The 13,025-nt window shown below is 36.4% G+C and overlaps 1 protein-coding gene across 1 annotated transcript in view; it reads left to right on the top strand.

Annotated features, from left to right (window-relative positions):
- The window catches only part of MALRD1 (MAM and LDL receptor class A domain containing 1), a 631,174-nt gene that overhangs the window by 21,896 nt on the left and 596,253 nt on the right, over positions 1-13,025 (top strand). The window contains 2 exon segments of the mRNA XM_063780496.1: positions 2,383-2,590; positions 11,995-12,141. Coding sequence (XP_063636566.1) covers positions 2,383-2,590; positions 11,995-12,141 — 355 coding nt within the window.

Below are 13,025 nucleotides of genomic sequence, written 5' to 3' on the forward strand. Positions count from 1 at the left end.
TCCTTTCTTGCTCCCCAGCACCATGCTTTGCCCCAGGGAAACAAATTGCATTATGAAGTAGGTAAATAGTAAACTGGTATTGAAACTTAGTAGAGTATAGGCAAATGTTTTGAATGCAATAATTCATATCTTTATAACACATGGAAAGCTCTATGTACACCAAGAAACATATGAAACATACATAGGCTCAATAGGAATGCTGTCTCTTAAAAAATTAAATTGATATTTTGTGTTGTATTAGGTTGGTGCAAATGTAATTGCAGCTTTTGCCATTGTGGCTTTTGCCATTGCTTTTAATGGCCAAAACCTCAATTATTTTTGCACCAACATGATACACAGAATGCGTAAGTTTATTTATGCTGGAGTGTGAGTATAAAATGATGATACTGATTATATGTGTGGGTTATGAAGCCAATTTCATTTCTTTATAGTGATATTCCATTTATACATCCTGTCACAGCCTATTGAGTTAACATTTTGACACTATTTAATTTTCATAGGCTGATATCTGTTTTTATAACTTCTCAGGTACTAAACAAGTTTCTTTTTTTATAAACTGAAGATTAAATTTTGTTTTAACTCAAAGATAAAACAAAGTAAAATGTAAAGAAAATGAATTTGAGAGTTATTCCAGGTTCTCAAGTGGATATGTAATGTAATTAGCTGTTCAATAATTATAGGCCTTTGAGATCTAAGTTTAAAACCATCAATTTTTGAACCTCAAATTGATATCATTTCTGCATTTCTGATCTCTTGCTGCTATGAAAATATACAGCTATACATTAATAATTTTTACATGTATGATATTCATTATGGGAAAAGTATGTAGCAGCATACAAAGTTTTCTTATTGTTGGATATGATTTAAATTTAATATTATTTTCTAAACCAAATTATTAGACATATTTGCAAACTGAAAATCTGACCTTAAGTAATTATTAATGAACAAACAAATATATATCCCTCGTATTTTGTTTGTTTGAAATGGAGTCTTGCTCTGTCACCCTGGCTGGAGTGCAGTGATGGGATTTTGTCTCACTGCAGCTTCCACCTCCTGGTCTCAAGCAATTCTCTTGCGTTAGCCTCCCAAGCAGCTGGGACTACAGGCATGTGCCACCATGCCCAGCTAATTTTTTGTATTTTTAGTAGAGATGGGTTTTATCATATTGGCCAGGCTGGTCTCGAACTCCTGACCTCAAGTGATCCACCTCCTTGGCCTCACAAAGTGCTGGGATTACAGGTGTGAGTCACTGCACCTGACCTATCCCTCGTGTTTTGAAAAGAAAATCTATTCAGAAACTTTAAGCTGGATGAAACTGAAGGAAGTCAATTTTAATTCTTAGTATCTGGCTGGAATTTTAACCACATTTAGTGCTGTTTAATAGAACTTTCTGCCTAATGGAAATGCTTTATATCTGATGTCCAGTATGGTAGCCACTCATCACATGAGGCTATTGAACAATTGAAATTTGGCTACCATGACTGAGGGAACTAAATTTTATTTGATTTTCATTAATTTGAATTGAAATAGTCCTCTGTAGCTCATGGCTAATGTTCTGGACAGCAAATAATTAGTTATCTGTGATACAGTCAGCTATTTATACTTCTGCACTTTTGGTGTTAAGTAATAATTGCTCTTGGTAGAAACTCAAGGAATGCTAATACTTTGACATTATCTTACACTTGACCAGCAATGTGTGGTTGTTTCATTTGCTAATATTGCTTATCTCCAGAAAAGCTAGCAATTCAATTGGTGACAACAAAATTTATTTACTTTAATTGACACTTCTTTTCTCATTAAAGAAGTTACTCTTTTATGTAAGTTGAATAGAGTTTTATGTTTATTCCCTTACATTTTTTTATTCCTATATTGTGTCTGTTTCCGTTTGCCTGATATTTTTCTTCATGTATTCAAATACTAATTTCACTAGTTAAAAAATAAGTCAGATGCAGTTACAGCTCTTGTTCTATAAGTAATGACAATACTTCTTATTTTCCTTGAAAATGAAAGAAAGAGAGCTGTAAAGATGATGACCAAGTAACAAGTTTGCAGTCAGGGACATTTTTGATAGTTAAGTGGGATGCTTGTGTTTTGCCTGATCCTGGGAGGTTTCTCTGAGCCTTTAGTGGAGCAAATGTTTCCATCAGTTTTTTTTTTTTTTTAATACTTTAAGTTTTAGGGCACATGTGCACAACGTGCAGGTTTGTTACATCAGTTGTATGAGCATGGGTTGAGCTTATCAAACAGGAACTTTGTTATATATTGCCTTGGTTGCCTTAAACACTTTTTCTCAATACCTACTTTGTCTTTATCAACCTTCTTTAGTTTTTTGTCTTATTAAGGAGATTGCAAACTCATAAATTAATCTTTTTCTTCCTAAAGATTATTTTTGAAGGGACTCTTTTGAGCCAGAGAAGTTTTATTGCCCTTGATCACCTCTGGGTCTATGCCTGTGGACAGACCCAATCCAGAAAGCTTTGCTCTGCAGGCGAATTCCCTTGCACTAGTGGCCAGTGCATCGCCAAAGAATCTGTCTGTGACTCTCGGCAGGACTGCTCCGATGAGAGTGATGAAGACCCAGCAACTTGCTGTAAGTGAGTGAATGGCTTACTAGTTTACATGCTCTAATTCAAGACTGTTAGTTGGATTTAAAACAGTCTTTGTTTCTATCAAGGCAAAGGTAAGTCATATGTATGAAATGTGATAAATATGCATTATTGCTCTGAAACTATTAGTACTATGTCTTCAGGGATCTCTATTTTAACTTAATGTTTTGGTGCTTGTTGGAAAGTCTGCAACATCTCTCAATTTATTCTACAAATGAATAGTTGTGATTATTGTTGGCTGGGTGTGCGAATGTGTGTGCTTTGATTAAAGAGAAGATGGGTGGTAGAAGGAAACTTTTTGTACCTTTGCCTTGGAGGCATATAGTATGGGTTGCTAACTTTTATTGTGTATGCTTTTTTCCTCTCTAGTCAATCATCTTGGAAGCTGTAGCTGGGAGGGATGAGTAGGAGGAGGGTGGCCCTTCCTCCAGGGCAGCTACCATGATTGTAGAAATCACTTCAGCCATCATGGCTGCCCTGGAGGAAGGGCCGCTCTCCTCTTACTTGCGTAGAAAACACTTCAGCCAACCAGGTGCAATGGCTCACACCTGTAATCGCAGCACTCTGGGAGGCCGAGGCAGGCAGATCACGAGGTCAGGAGTTCAAGACCAGCCTGGCCAACATAGTGAAACCCCCGTCTCTACTAAAAATACAAAAAATTAGCCAGGCGTGGTGGTGGGCACCTGTAATCACAGCTACTTGGGAGGCTGAGGTAGGAGAACTGCCTGAACATGGGAGGTGGAGGTTGCCGTGAGCTGAGATCACGCCATTGCACTCCAGCCCAGGCGACAGTGTGAGACTCCGTCTGAAAAAAAAAAAAAAAAAAAAAAAAAGAAATCACTTCAGCCATGACTGGCGTTTGGGAGGGCCAAAGTGCCCCAACACCTTTCTTTCAGGCCTTTTCTGAAGAGTCTTTGATAGAAGTGATGACAAGAGATCCCATTACTATTCAAGCATAGTCATAGTTCAACAAAAATATAATTTAATTTACAATCCACAGGATGATTCTCATATGAGGTAACTTAGCAACTGAGATCCCTGTGTCTCTTTAGAAAACGTGAATTCCAAGGATATGAATCCAATTTCTGTATCACAAACAGGTGGTTTTTAAAAGATATTAAAAATTTGACGTTTATTTTACTGCAGTGTCTTATTTTAGTGAGATGTTTTGTTGAGCAGAGGTGAAAATATTGTAATAAGATAAATGCCACCTTTTAAGTGAAAAGCTCTGTATAATTGGTTTCTCTTGGGAAGCTTGGATTTTATTAAGAGCAATGCGGAGGGACACAGGAGAGAGGAGATGAGAAAGTAAGGCTAAAATCCCCTTCTGCCATGTTCATCAACAGCAATCCAGTTAATACTTCAGACTCCTAGCTTTAAACCAAGTAATCGGCTAACCAGTGTGAGCTCAAAGGAGCTTTTGGGCTGCTCTCTTCTTTTGTTCAAAACAAGCGATGTAAGAGCAATTTATTTACTCCAATGTATGTGAAGTTTCTTTCTATGTTTTATTTAAATTTTTTACAGACAATTTGCTTCATTTCTGTTGGGGAAATATTTCTTTCTAACAGTTTCTATAATTCTTAATGTCAATAACTGAAGGAAAATATATTTCCTTTCTTTCCACATATATAATTTTTTTTTTTTTTGAGACAGAGTCTTGCTCTGTCACCCAGGCTGGAGTGCAATGGCATGATCTCGGCTCACTACAACCTCCACTTCCCGGGTTCAAGTGATTCTCCTGTCTCGGCCTCCAGAGTAGCTGGGATTACAAGCATGTGCCACCACACCCAGATAATTTTTGTATTTTTAGTAGTGACAGGTTTCATCATGTTGGCCAGGCTGGTCTTGAACTCCTGATCTCAGGTGATCCACCGGCCTCAGCCTCCCAAAGTGCTGGGATTACAGGCATGAGCCACTGCACCTGGGCACTTGAATATTTGGAAGCTTAGCTTTTTCCCCTCCATTATTTTCCCCGTAGTAAATCATACTTTATGTTCACCTTTAAAAAATTGTTTAGCATTTGATTTTTGACATATTTTCTCATTTATTGAAGTTTCATTGATTATGTATATGACATTTTTCCAGTTCAGTAGCTCTTGATGCCATATTCTGCTATTGTCTTTGGGTGAATGCAGGAATGGGTAATTGTGTTTCTCAACAAAAACAGTGTTACTTGTTAGTCTTTTAAGTTTTTAAATAGTGTAACCTCATTTGTCCAAAGAAAACCTGTCATGTTTGCATGATTGAGATTGACTTGATATAGGGAATATGTCATAAAAATGTAGCCATATTGCATACAGTATATATGTATATTCATGTATTTTGATACCAAAATGAGTGCTTCATGTAAATATATATACAATTATTTATGCTGTGAAATTATATAGATTTGGATTATTAGAATTAATATAAATTTACACTATTTGCTGCACTAAAGTATTTAATATATTTTTGCATATAGACACGTGCATATGTATATTCTTACAAAATAAAAGAGGCTTTCCTTTGAAATTTAAAACCATATTGAAACATTTTACACATACGAAAACATTTGTGTTTTACAAATTTGAATTTGTAATATCAAGTTTTTTTCATAAACGATTCTTCCATGTTCATGAAGCACAAGAAAAATACCTTTATATATTTTTTTTATTGCACTTTAGAATGAATCTCTAGGAGGGTATAGCTTGTGCAGGCAGTTTGAATAGCACCAGGAATACTTACCAAATTCTGGAGAATGAGTAAATATGAACTCGTGAGGATTGTCAGTTGGTATTCCACAGCCAGTGTGCTTTTCCCCAAAGGCAGACTCACTCAGGTCTTCTCTCATTATCAAGTTGCCCTTACTTTTAGGTATTATTTTAATATATGGCATAACATAGCCTCCAGACCGGTGGCTTCTCAAAATCAGTTAATAAAAACGGCCTGTGGGTTTTGCTGCCACAGCAGACTCCATGGACCAGAGCATCAGCATTACCTGGGAACTTAGTGGAAATGCAGAACTTCAGGCCCTGGCCCAGCCTTACAGAACCAAAAGCTACATGGAACAAGGTTCCAGGTGATTTGTCTGCATATGAAACTTTGAGAACCACTGTACCAAATAGGCTTCAGGAAGGAAGACAGCTAGGGGAAGAAACAGATGGCATCTAAAAAAATTGATAAAAGCTAAAGGCAAACAAGTCAGAGTTCTCTCAGGGTAGAAGCAAAAACTCTCTTTACTTTGCTAGTCCTTAAGAGCATCAATATTAATAAAATATTTATAATGTGTATTTGTAATGTATATTAACACAATATTTATAATATAATCCTGTTATAATCTAATATATTCTCATTAAATGAAATATTCCCCATTCATTTCCCATACATAGCTTTCTTTCTTATTTCACAGAGAGCTGATTAACTTCTGGAGGATTCATAAAATATTTTACTTTTCATGATCCAGAATTTTTCCCAGCTGCACAATGAAATTCTTTCTTGTCTACTCATATGCTGTAGTGGTTAAATATGCAAGAGAAAGCTTTGTCATGATCTTAAAATATTACTTTAACTGATGAACTCTGAGTAAAATTTCTCTAAAACCAAACAATAGATTTTTGATGTTTATTAACCTAATCCTGTATTAAATGAGGGCAGTTAAGATTAAAATATATCTGCACCCTCATGTTCATTGCAGCATTATTCAAAATATCCAGCCAAAACAACTGAAGTCTCTGAGAATGGATCAAACAAGTGGGGTGTGTGTGTGTGTGTGTGTGTGTGTGTGTGTGTAAAATGTATATGTGTTCACAATGGAATATTATTCAGCAATAATGAAGAAAAAAACTTGCTATTTGTGACAATGATGAGCCTGGAGGGGATTATGCAAAGTGAAATAACCCAGACAGAGAAAGACAAATACAGCACGATCTCACTTATACATGGAATCTAAAAAAGTTGAATTTGTAGAAACAGAGAGTAGAATGGCAGTTGTCCAGGGCTGAGGGCTGGCCGAAATGGGGAGGTGTTGGTCAAAAGATACAAATTTTCACTTACAAGATGAATAAGTTTTGGGAGTCTAGTGTACAGCCTGGTGACTATAGTTAGTAACACTGTATTGTATACTTGAAATTTGCTGAGAGTAGATCTGAAATGTTCTGATCACACACACAAAAGGTAACTATATGATGAAATGATGCTAATTAGCTTTACTGTGGTAATCCTTTCACTACGTATATGTATATCAAAACATTACATTGCGTACCTTAGTTACAATTTTATTTGTCACTTATACATCAATAAAGCTTAAAAAATTAATACATATATATGCAATATGTTTTTAAAATTCTATCAAAATAATTAAAATACAACATGCCAAACATGTCCAAAGATACACGTTGGATCCCTGAACAGTTTATACATGAAATAGATCTAATTTTCAGACACACGCTACAACATGGATGAACCTTGAAGACGTTAAGTGAAATAAGCCAGAGACAAAAGGACACATATTGTTTGGTCCCAGTTATATGAAGTACCTAAAGTAGGCAAACTCATAGAGACAGATAGTAAAATGGTGGTTGCCAGGGTTTGAGGGGAGGGGAGATGGAAATTATTGCTTAATGGGGGTGGAGATTCAGTTTGGGAATGAAAAAGTTCTGGAGATGGATGGTGGTAATGGTTGTACGACAATGGGAATGTACCTAGTACCATAGAAGCTTACATTAAAAATTGTTAAAATGTTACATTTATGTCATGTATATTTTACCACAATAAAATACACATTTGTATTTATATATAAAATTTTCAATAACTCATATAGAAAAAAAAATATATATATATAGAATCTACTTCACTGTGTTCCAAAAAAGTTGGCATGATAGATATATCTTCAAATCAAAATAGTTCAGGAAATTCCATGAAAAACGGGTTTTTTAAATTATAGGACTTTAAAAACAATTTTAAATGCTAATATGAATTGTGTACCTTCACAGGGGACATTGGTATAATAGTCAAATGAAAGAAATTTAAACCAAGGATCTTGTATGATTCATTAATTTTTACTGTGATATTGTCTCTAGATGTCTTTCATGTAAAAAAAAATGTTGGGCCGGGTGCGGTGGCTCACGCCTGTAATCCCAGCATTTTGGGAGGCCGAGGCGGGTGGATCACGAGGTCAGGAGATCGAGACTATCCTTGCTAACACAGTGAAACTCCATCTCTACTAAAAATATAAAAAATTAGCCGGGCGTTGTGGTGGGCGCCTGTAGTCCCAGCTGCTCCGGAGGCTGAGGCAGGAGAATGGCGTGAACCCGGGAGGTGGAGCTTGCAGTGAGCCAAGATTGCACCACTGCACTCCAGCCTGGGCCTCAGAGCGAGACTCTAACTCAAAAAAAAAAAAAAAAAAAAAGTGGAATGCTAAAACACTTCATGAAGGGAAAGGAAATACCAATATAAAAATATTTAGTGTAGCAATGATCTGTGTGGGTTTCCAATACATATTAACAAAATATTTATAATGTAATCCTGTTAAAATCTAATATATTCTCATTAAATGAAATATTCCCCATTCATTTCCCATACATAGCTTTTTTTTTCTTATTTCACAGAGAGCTGATTAACTTCTAGAGGATTCATAAAATATTTTACTTTTCATGATCCAGATTTTTTCTCAGCTGAACAATGAAATTCTTTCTTGTCTGCCCATATGCTGCAGTGGTTAAATATGCAAGAGAAAGCTTTGTCATAATCTTAAAATATTACTTTAACTGATGAACTCTGAGTAAAATTTCTCTAAAACTGTGAACAGCGCCATATCTCATACTGCGGTTAGAGATGGTGAAGCGTATTCTGTAATCACAGAAAGTTAAAATAAAAGCAACTAAGTAATCAAAATCATTGTTTTAATGAAAGTACTTTATTTATAACATGAATAGATTTTTTTAGATTTTGCAAATGTTTACATTTAACACATATAGTATGATAAGACATTTAATAATTGCCAGAATGCATTTGACTCTCCCGGCTTTCTTCAGATATTTATAAGTTCACTTTAAAGTTTTTGAATTACACAGGGGAGATATTAATGGAAGAACTTCAATTTAGTTACCGGAATTTGATTTATATTTTACAGTACAGTGAAGTTCTTGAACTTTTAGCTTTAAAAAATATTCTTTTACGTGTACAGGAACACATTAGTAAAAACAGCCAATCAATTCACCAAGGTTTTTACAGAGATGGTTGCACCATGTCACCATGTTGCTTTCACACTTCTTTACGGTGACGGATTTTGAAAGCTAATTTTCATTTTTCAAAGGATGGTGGTGTTTAGCATTCTGTAAAAAGCACAATGATTGACATTTTTTAACCAATAAAACATCTAGGTAATGAAAGAAATGGTTTGAACTTTTGTCCTAAAGCCAAATTTCAACATTTATACAATCAAAAGTGGCTTTTATCTTGAGAGCTTCTTTCTTTATGTCTTTGCGGTTGAGCGACTAGCTCAATTATGAAGAGTCTGGGTGAGGGTGTGGGATGCATCAGTCATATGGTACTTTCCATTTTCACACTCATCGATCTCATTGCCATTTCACACCATTGCCTTGTTGGGGAAATTAGGATGGTGCCTTCAACAGCTGTCTGAATGAAGAACATTGCTGTTTGCATGGACTTGTATAGCAATGCATAATTTGCTGCCCTAACAGTGCAATATTGAGTTTATTACCCAAACAGGGACTGAGAGAGGGAAAAGAAGAGATGAAGTATTAATTATTATACTAGGACAACAGGCATGCATTGAGGCAACCCTGGGCCAGGCAAGACATGTGGTCACTCTACCCATGGAAGATTTTGTATTCCAGGAAAGTGTGTTCTAGGAATTGGAGGTAACCTTGTAGAGAGGTGGAAGGATTCCTTCGTCAAATCCACAGCCAAGAATTTGGAACTTTGAAGCACATTTCAGAGGCCAAATATGTACTTTGAGTCTTAAATATTTCTATACTCCACCAACTGACAGAACATTTTGGAGGTGGCATAGAAGGTGGCAGAGCTCACAGAGGACCGAGGGATTAGGCCAGAGGGTTCTGTAAATGCCCAGGGAGAAAGTCACAGCTAGGTTGTAAGTGCTCAAGATTGTGTCAGAAAACAGAAGGCACTCTCCCCTGGGGAGTAATGTTTTATCTAGAGCCATATCCTTTAAATTATGTAGACACACCTGAGAAAAGAAAAACATAGCCAAGAGCAATAGATTTCCAGCTAGGTATATGGGCAAACTGCACTTCCTTGTCATATCAGTGCACCATTAGGCGATGTGCAACATGTTTTTATTATTATGCTGTAGTCAACTTTCTTGTTTTTTATTTGTAGGGAAATCCATTTAGAGGGAAAAATAATATTCATTTGTAATGAAAGAAATGCTGTACCAAAATCTATGGATGCTCAAGTCCCTGGAGAACTTGAGCCCCGGGGAAAAGTCAGCTCTTGTATCTGCAGGTTGCACATCCTGCTAATACTATATTTTTGAACCACTATTGGTTGAATCTGCAACAAGGAACCCACAGATATGGAAGACCCAGTGTCTATTCTATGACTGTCTAACAAGCATGGCTTTCAGATCTAAAGGTTCAGTTTGCATGTAGAGAAATCGGAAGTGACATTGTCATTTGCATACCGCACTTCAATGTTTTAAGAGTTGACATGTCAGTGATAAAATATGTGGTCATAAAATCAGGTGTCCCTATTACAGAGACTTGAAGATGCTTTGATTATTAAGATATAGTGAGCTTATTTGATATGCTGGTTAAATTGGCCGTATTAAAATTTACAAGTTGAACACAATGGTCAGAAGCAAACCCATGGTGATGGAGTCTTTTTAATTATGAAACAGAGTTCCTGGTTTAAGGAGGCTTCGGAGTATGAGCTTTTGGTGTCAGACAGGTTCAAAGTCTAGATGTTCCATTTACTAAAATGTACCACAAGCAAGTTGCTTCATGTTCTGAGTTCCAATTTTCTCTTTTAGGAAATGGTATTTACTATGTAGAGTGTAAGAATTAAGGTTAATATATGTAAAATGCCTGCTACATACTTGGAACTCAGTGGTAGTTTGGCAGTTTTTATTGTTATTAAAGATGATAGCATGAAGATCTTAGGAATCCTGTCAAAACTATGGGTGTTTTCTGACAACTTAATTCTCCTTTTCTTCCCCACTGTTTGAAAACTGCCTCAGCATAAAGAGGAATATTTAGGAATAAGCTTTTAAATTGATTGTATTAATTTATTCCCAAAAGTACTAAGATAGTCTGATACTATGATTCTTATTTTAGGAAAATGAAATTTAAGCACATAAAAATGAATTTCTCGAAAGCACAAATCAAGCTCTTAGACTTTCTAGTTGAATGCCCAGTCTTATGAAACCATCTATTTTTCTCTCATAAATTTGGTGTCAAAGCTGTGAAAGGTGCCTATAAAGTATGCTCCAAACCCCGACTTTCTCTAGAACCAGTTCTTTTATGATAAATGGAGGAAATTAAGTGCTTGGCAACTTTTGAGTTATGTATTAAGAGAAGACAGGCTCAGGCTGGGCACAGTGGCTCATGCCTGTAAACCCAGCACTTTGGCAGGCCAAAATGAGCAGATCATTTGAGGTCAGGAGTTCGAGACCAGCCTGGCCAACATAGTGAAACACTGTCTCTCCTAAAAATAAAAAAAAATCCGAGCATCGTTGCATGTGCCTGTAATCCCAGCTATTTGGGAGGCTGAGGCAGGAGAATTGCTTGAACCCAGGAGGTGGAGATTGCATTCAGACATTGAACTGAGACTGCGCCACTGCACTCCAGCCTGGGCGACAGAGCGAGACTCTGCCTTAAAAAAAAAAAAAAAAAAAAAAGACAAAAGATAACACCAGCTCAGTTCCGAATATCTAATTTACCTGCAATTCCAAAATGGCTAGGTATTTTTTTTTTTGAGAAAGTGTTAGGATAGAATAATAAAATGCATACTGAGATGCTGGCCTCAAGTTATTTGTGTGTCCAGAATTAATTTAAACTTCCCCCTTCCCAGTGGATTTTTTTCATTTAAACTACCATCTCAGCAGGTTTATACTGAGCAAGCAAATTAGTTACTCCCTGAAAAGCTTTGGAGTTCCACCTTGCATCATTAAATAAAATGGAGATGGCCAACCAGAATGAAATGTACCAGACTTACAGATGGAAGCATGTGGAAGGGTCATGCCTCACACAGCACCTGAGATATTGTGTGTGACTAGATAAAGGAAAGCTATTCCGATCATTAGAGAATATTCACTACCAAGCAGAATAATTTTGCAGGCCTCCTAAGATGATTAGCTAGCGTAGAGCAGTGTTTGCCGGCATGCTCTTCATTTCTCCTCACCTGTTTTCTCTTCTACGTGTAACAGCAAAGCATCTCACCTGTGACTTTGAGTCGGGTTTCTGCGGTTGGGAGCCATTTCTCACAGAAGATTCACACTGGAAGCTGATGAAAGGATTGAATAATGGAGAGCACCACTTTCCTGCAGCTGATCACACAGCAAACATAAATCATGGTAGGACATTTTCCTCTTTAAAAAAATAGTTTTCTTTCTTGCATGTTGTGGGATGATGATACTGTGTATTTTCATTTCTATTCTGTAGACTGTATACATGGAACTCTGGTTTGTCTTGCTTTAAAACCTCCTGACCAAGTTAATAATTGGTGGGTAATTGAGTTCCCTGAAAGGAGCATTGTTTTAATCACCAACATGTTTGTTGTTGCAATTTTTATAAGTTGGGTCAAAGGCATAAAGAGGTGGAAAAGTTTTCTGATCATTTTCTCAAGTTGCCCAGAATCAAGTACAGTAGGCTTGCCTTCTTTTTAGAGCAATCCATTTTTTTCAAAACAGGAAGAAAAATAGTCTAATCTTGTTTCTGGGAACTGAGAACAGAGATTTAGCACTATCTGTGAAATAAATTTACAAATACTTGAATGCAATTTAATCAGTCTTCGGGCTTCTTTATAATAAACAGTCTTATTCTTCCACATATATATTTTTAACCATCATTCCAGTGTTTACATATCATCTTAAAATAGAGGAACCATAACTACCTGTGGTATTCCAATAAGTGTCTGTGAAACTCCAATAAAACAGAAAGGGTTTGTTCTCTTTTTTCTTTTGTTTTGTTCACATTTATCATCGGATGTCATTCCCCATATACGTTAGCATCGTGTTAACTTTACTTTTTAAATGTATGTGTTTTAAGTAAAGAGTGTCTCGCCATGTTGCCCAGGTTGATCTCAAACTCCTGGCCTCAAGCAATCCTCTCACCTCAGCCTCCCAAAAGTGCTGGAATTACAAGAGGGAGCCACCACACCTGGCAAACCTTACAATAGCACAACTGTACTTGTACTGTAGATCATCTTTCAACCTCATTGAACATTATCCTATTTGTT

Source organism: Pan troglodytes, chromosome 8, assembly GCF_028858775.2.
Source record: "Pan troglodytes isolate AG18354 chromosome 8, NHGRI_mPanTro3-v2.0_pri, whole genome shotgun sequence".
NCBI classification, from domain to species: Eukaryota; Metazoa; Chordata; class Mammalia; order Primates; family Hominidae; genus Pan; species Pan troglodytes.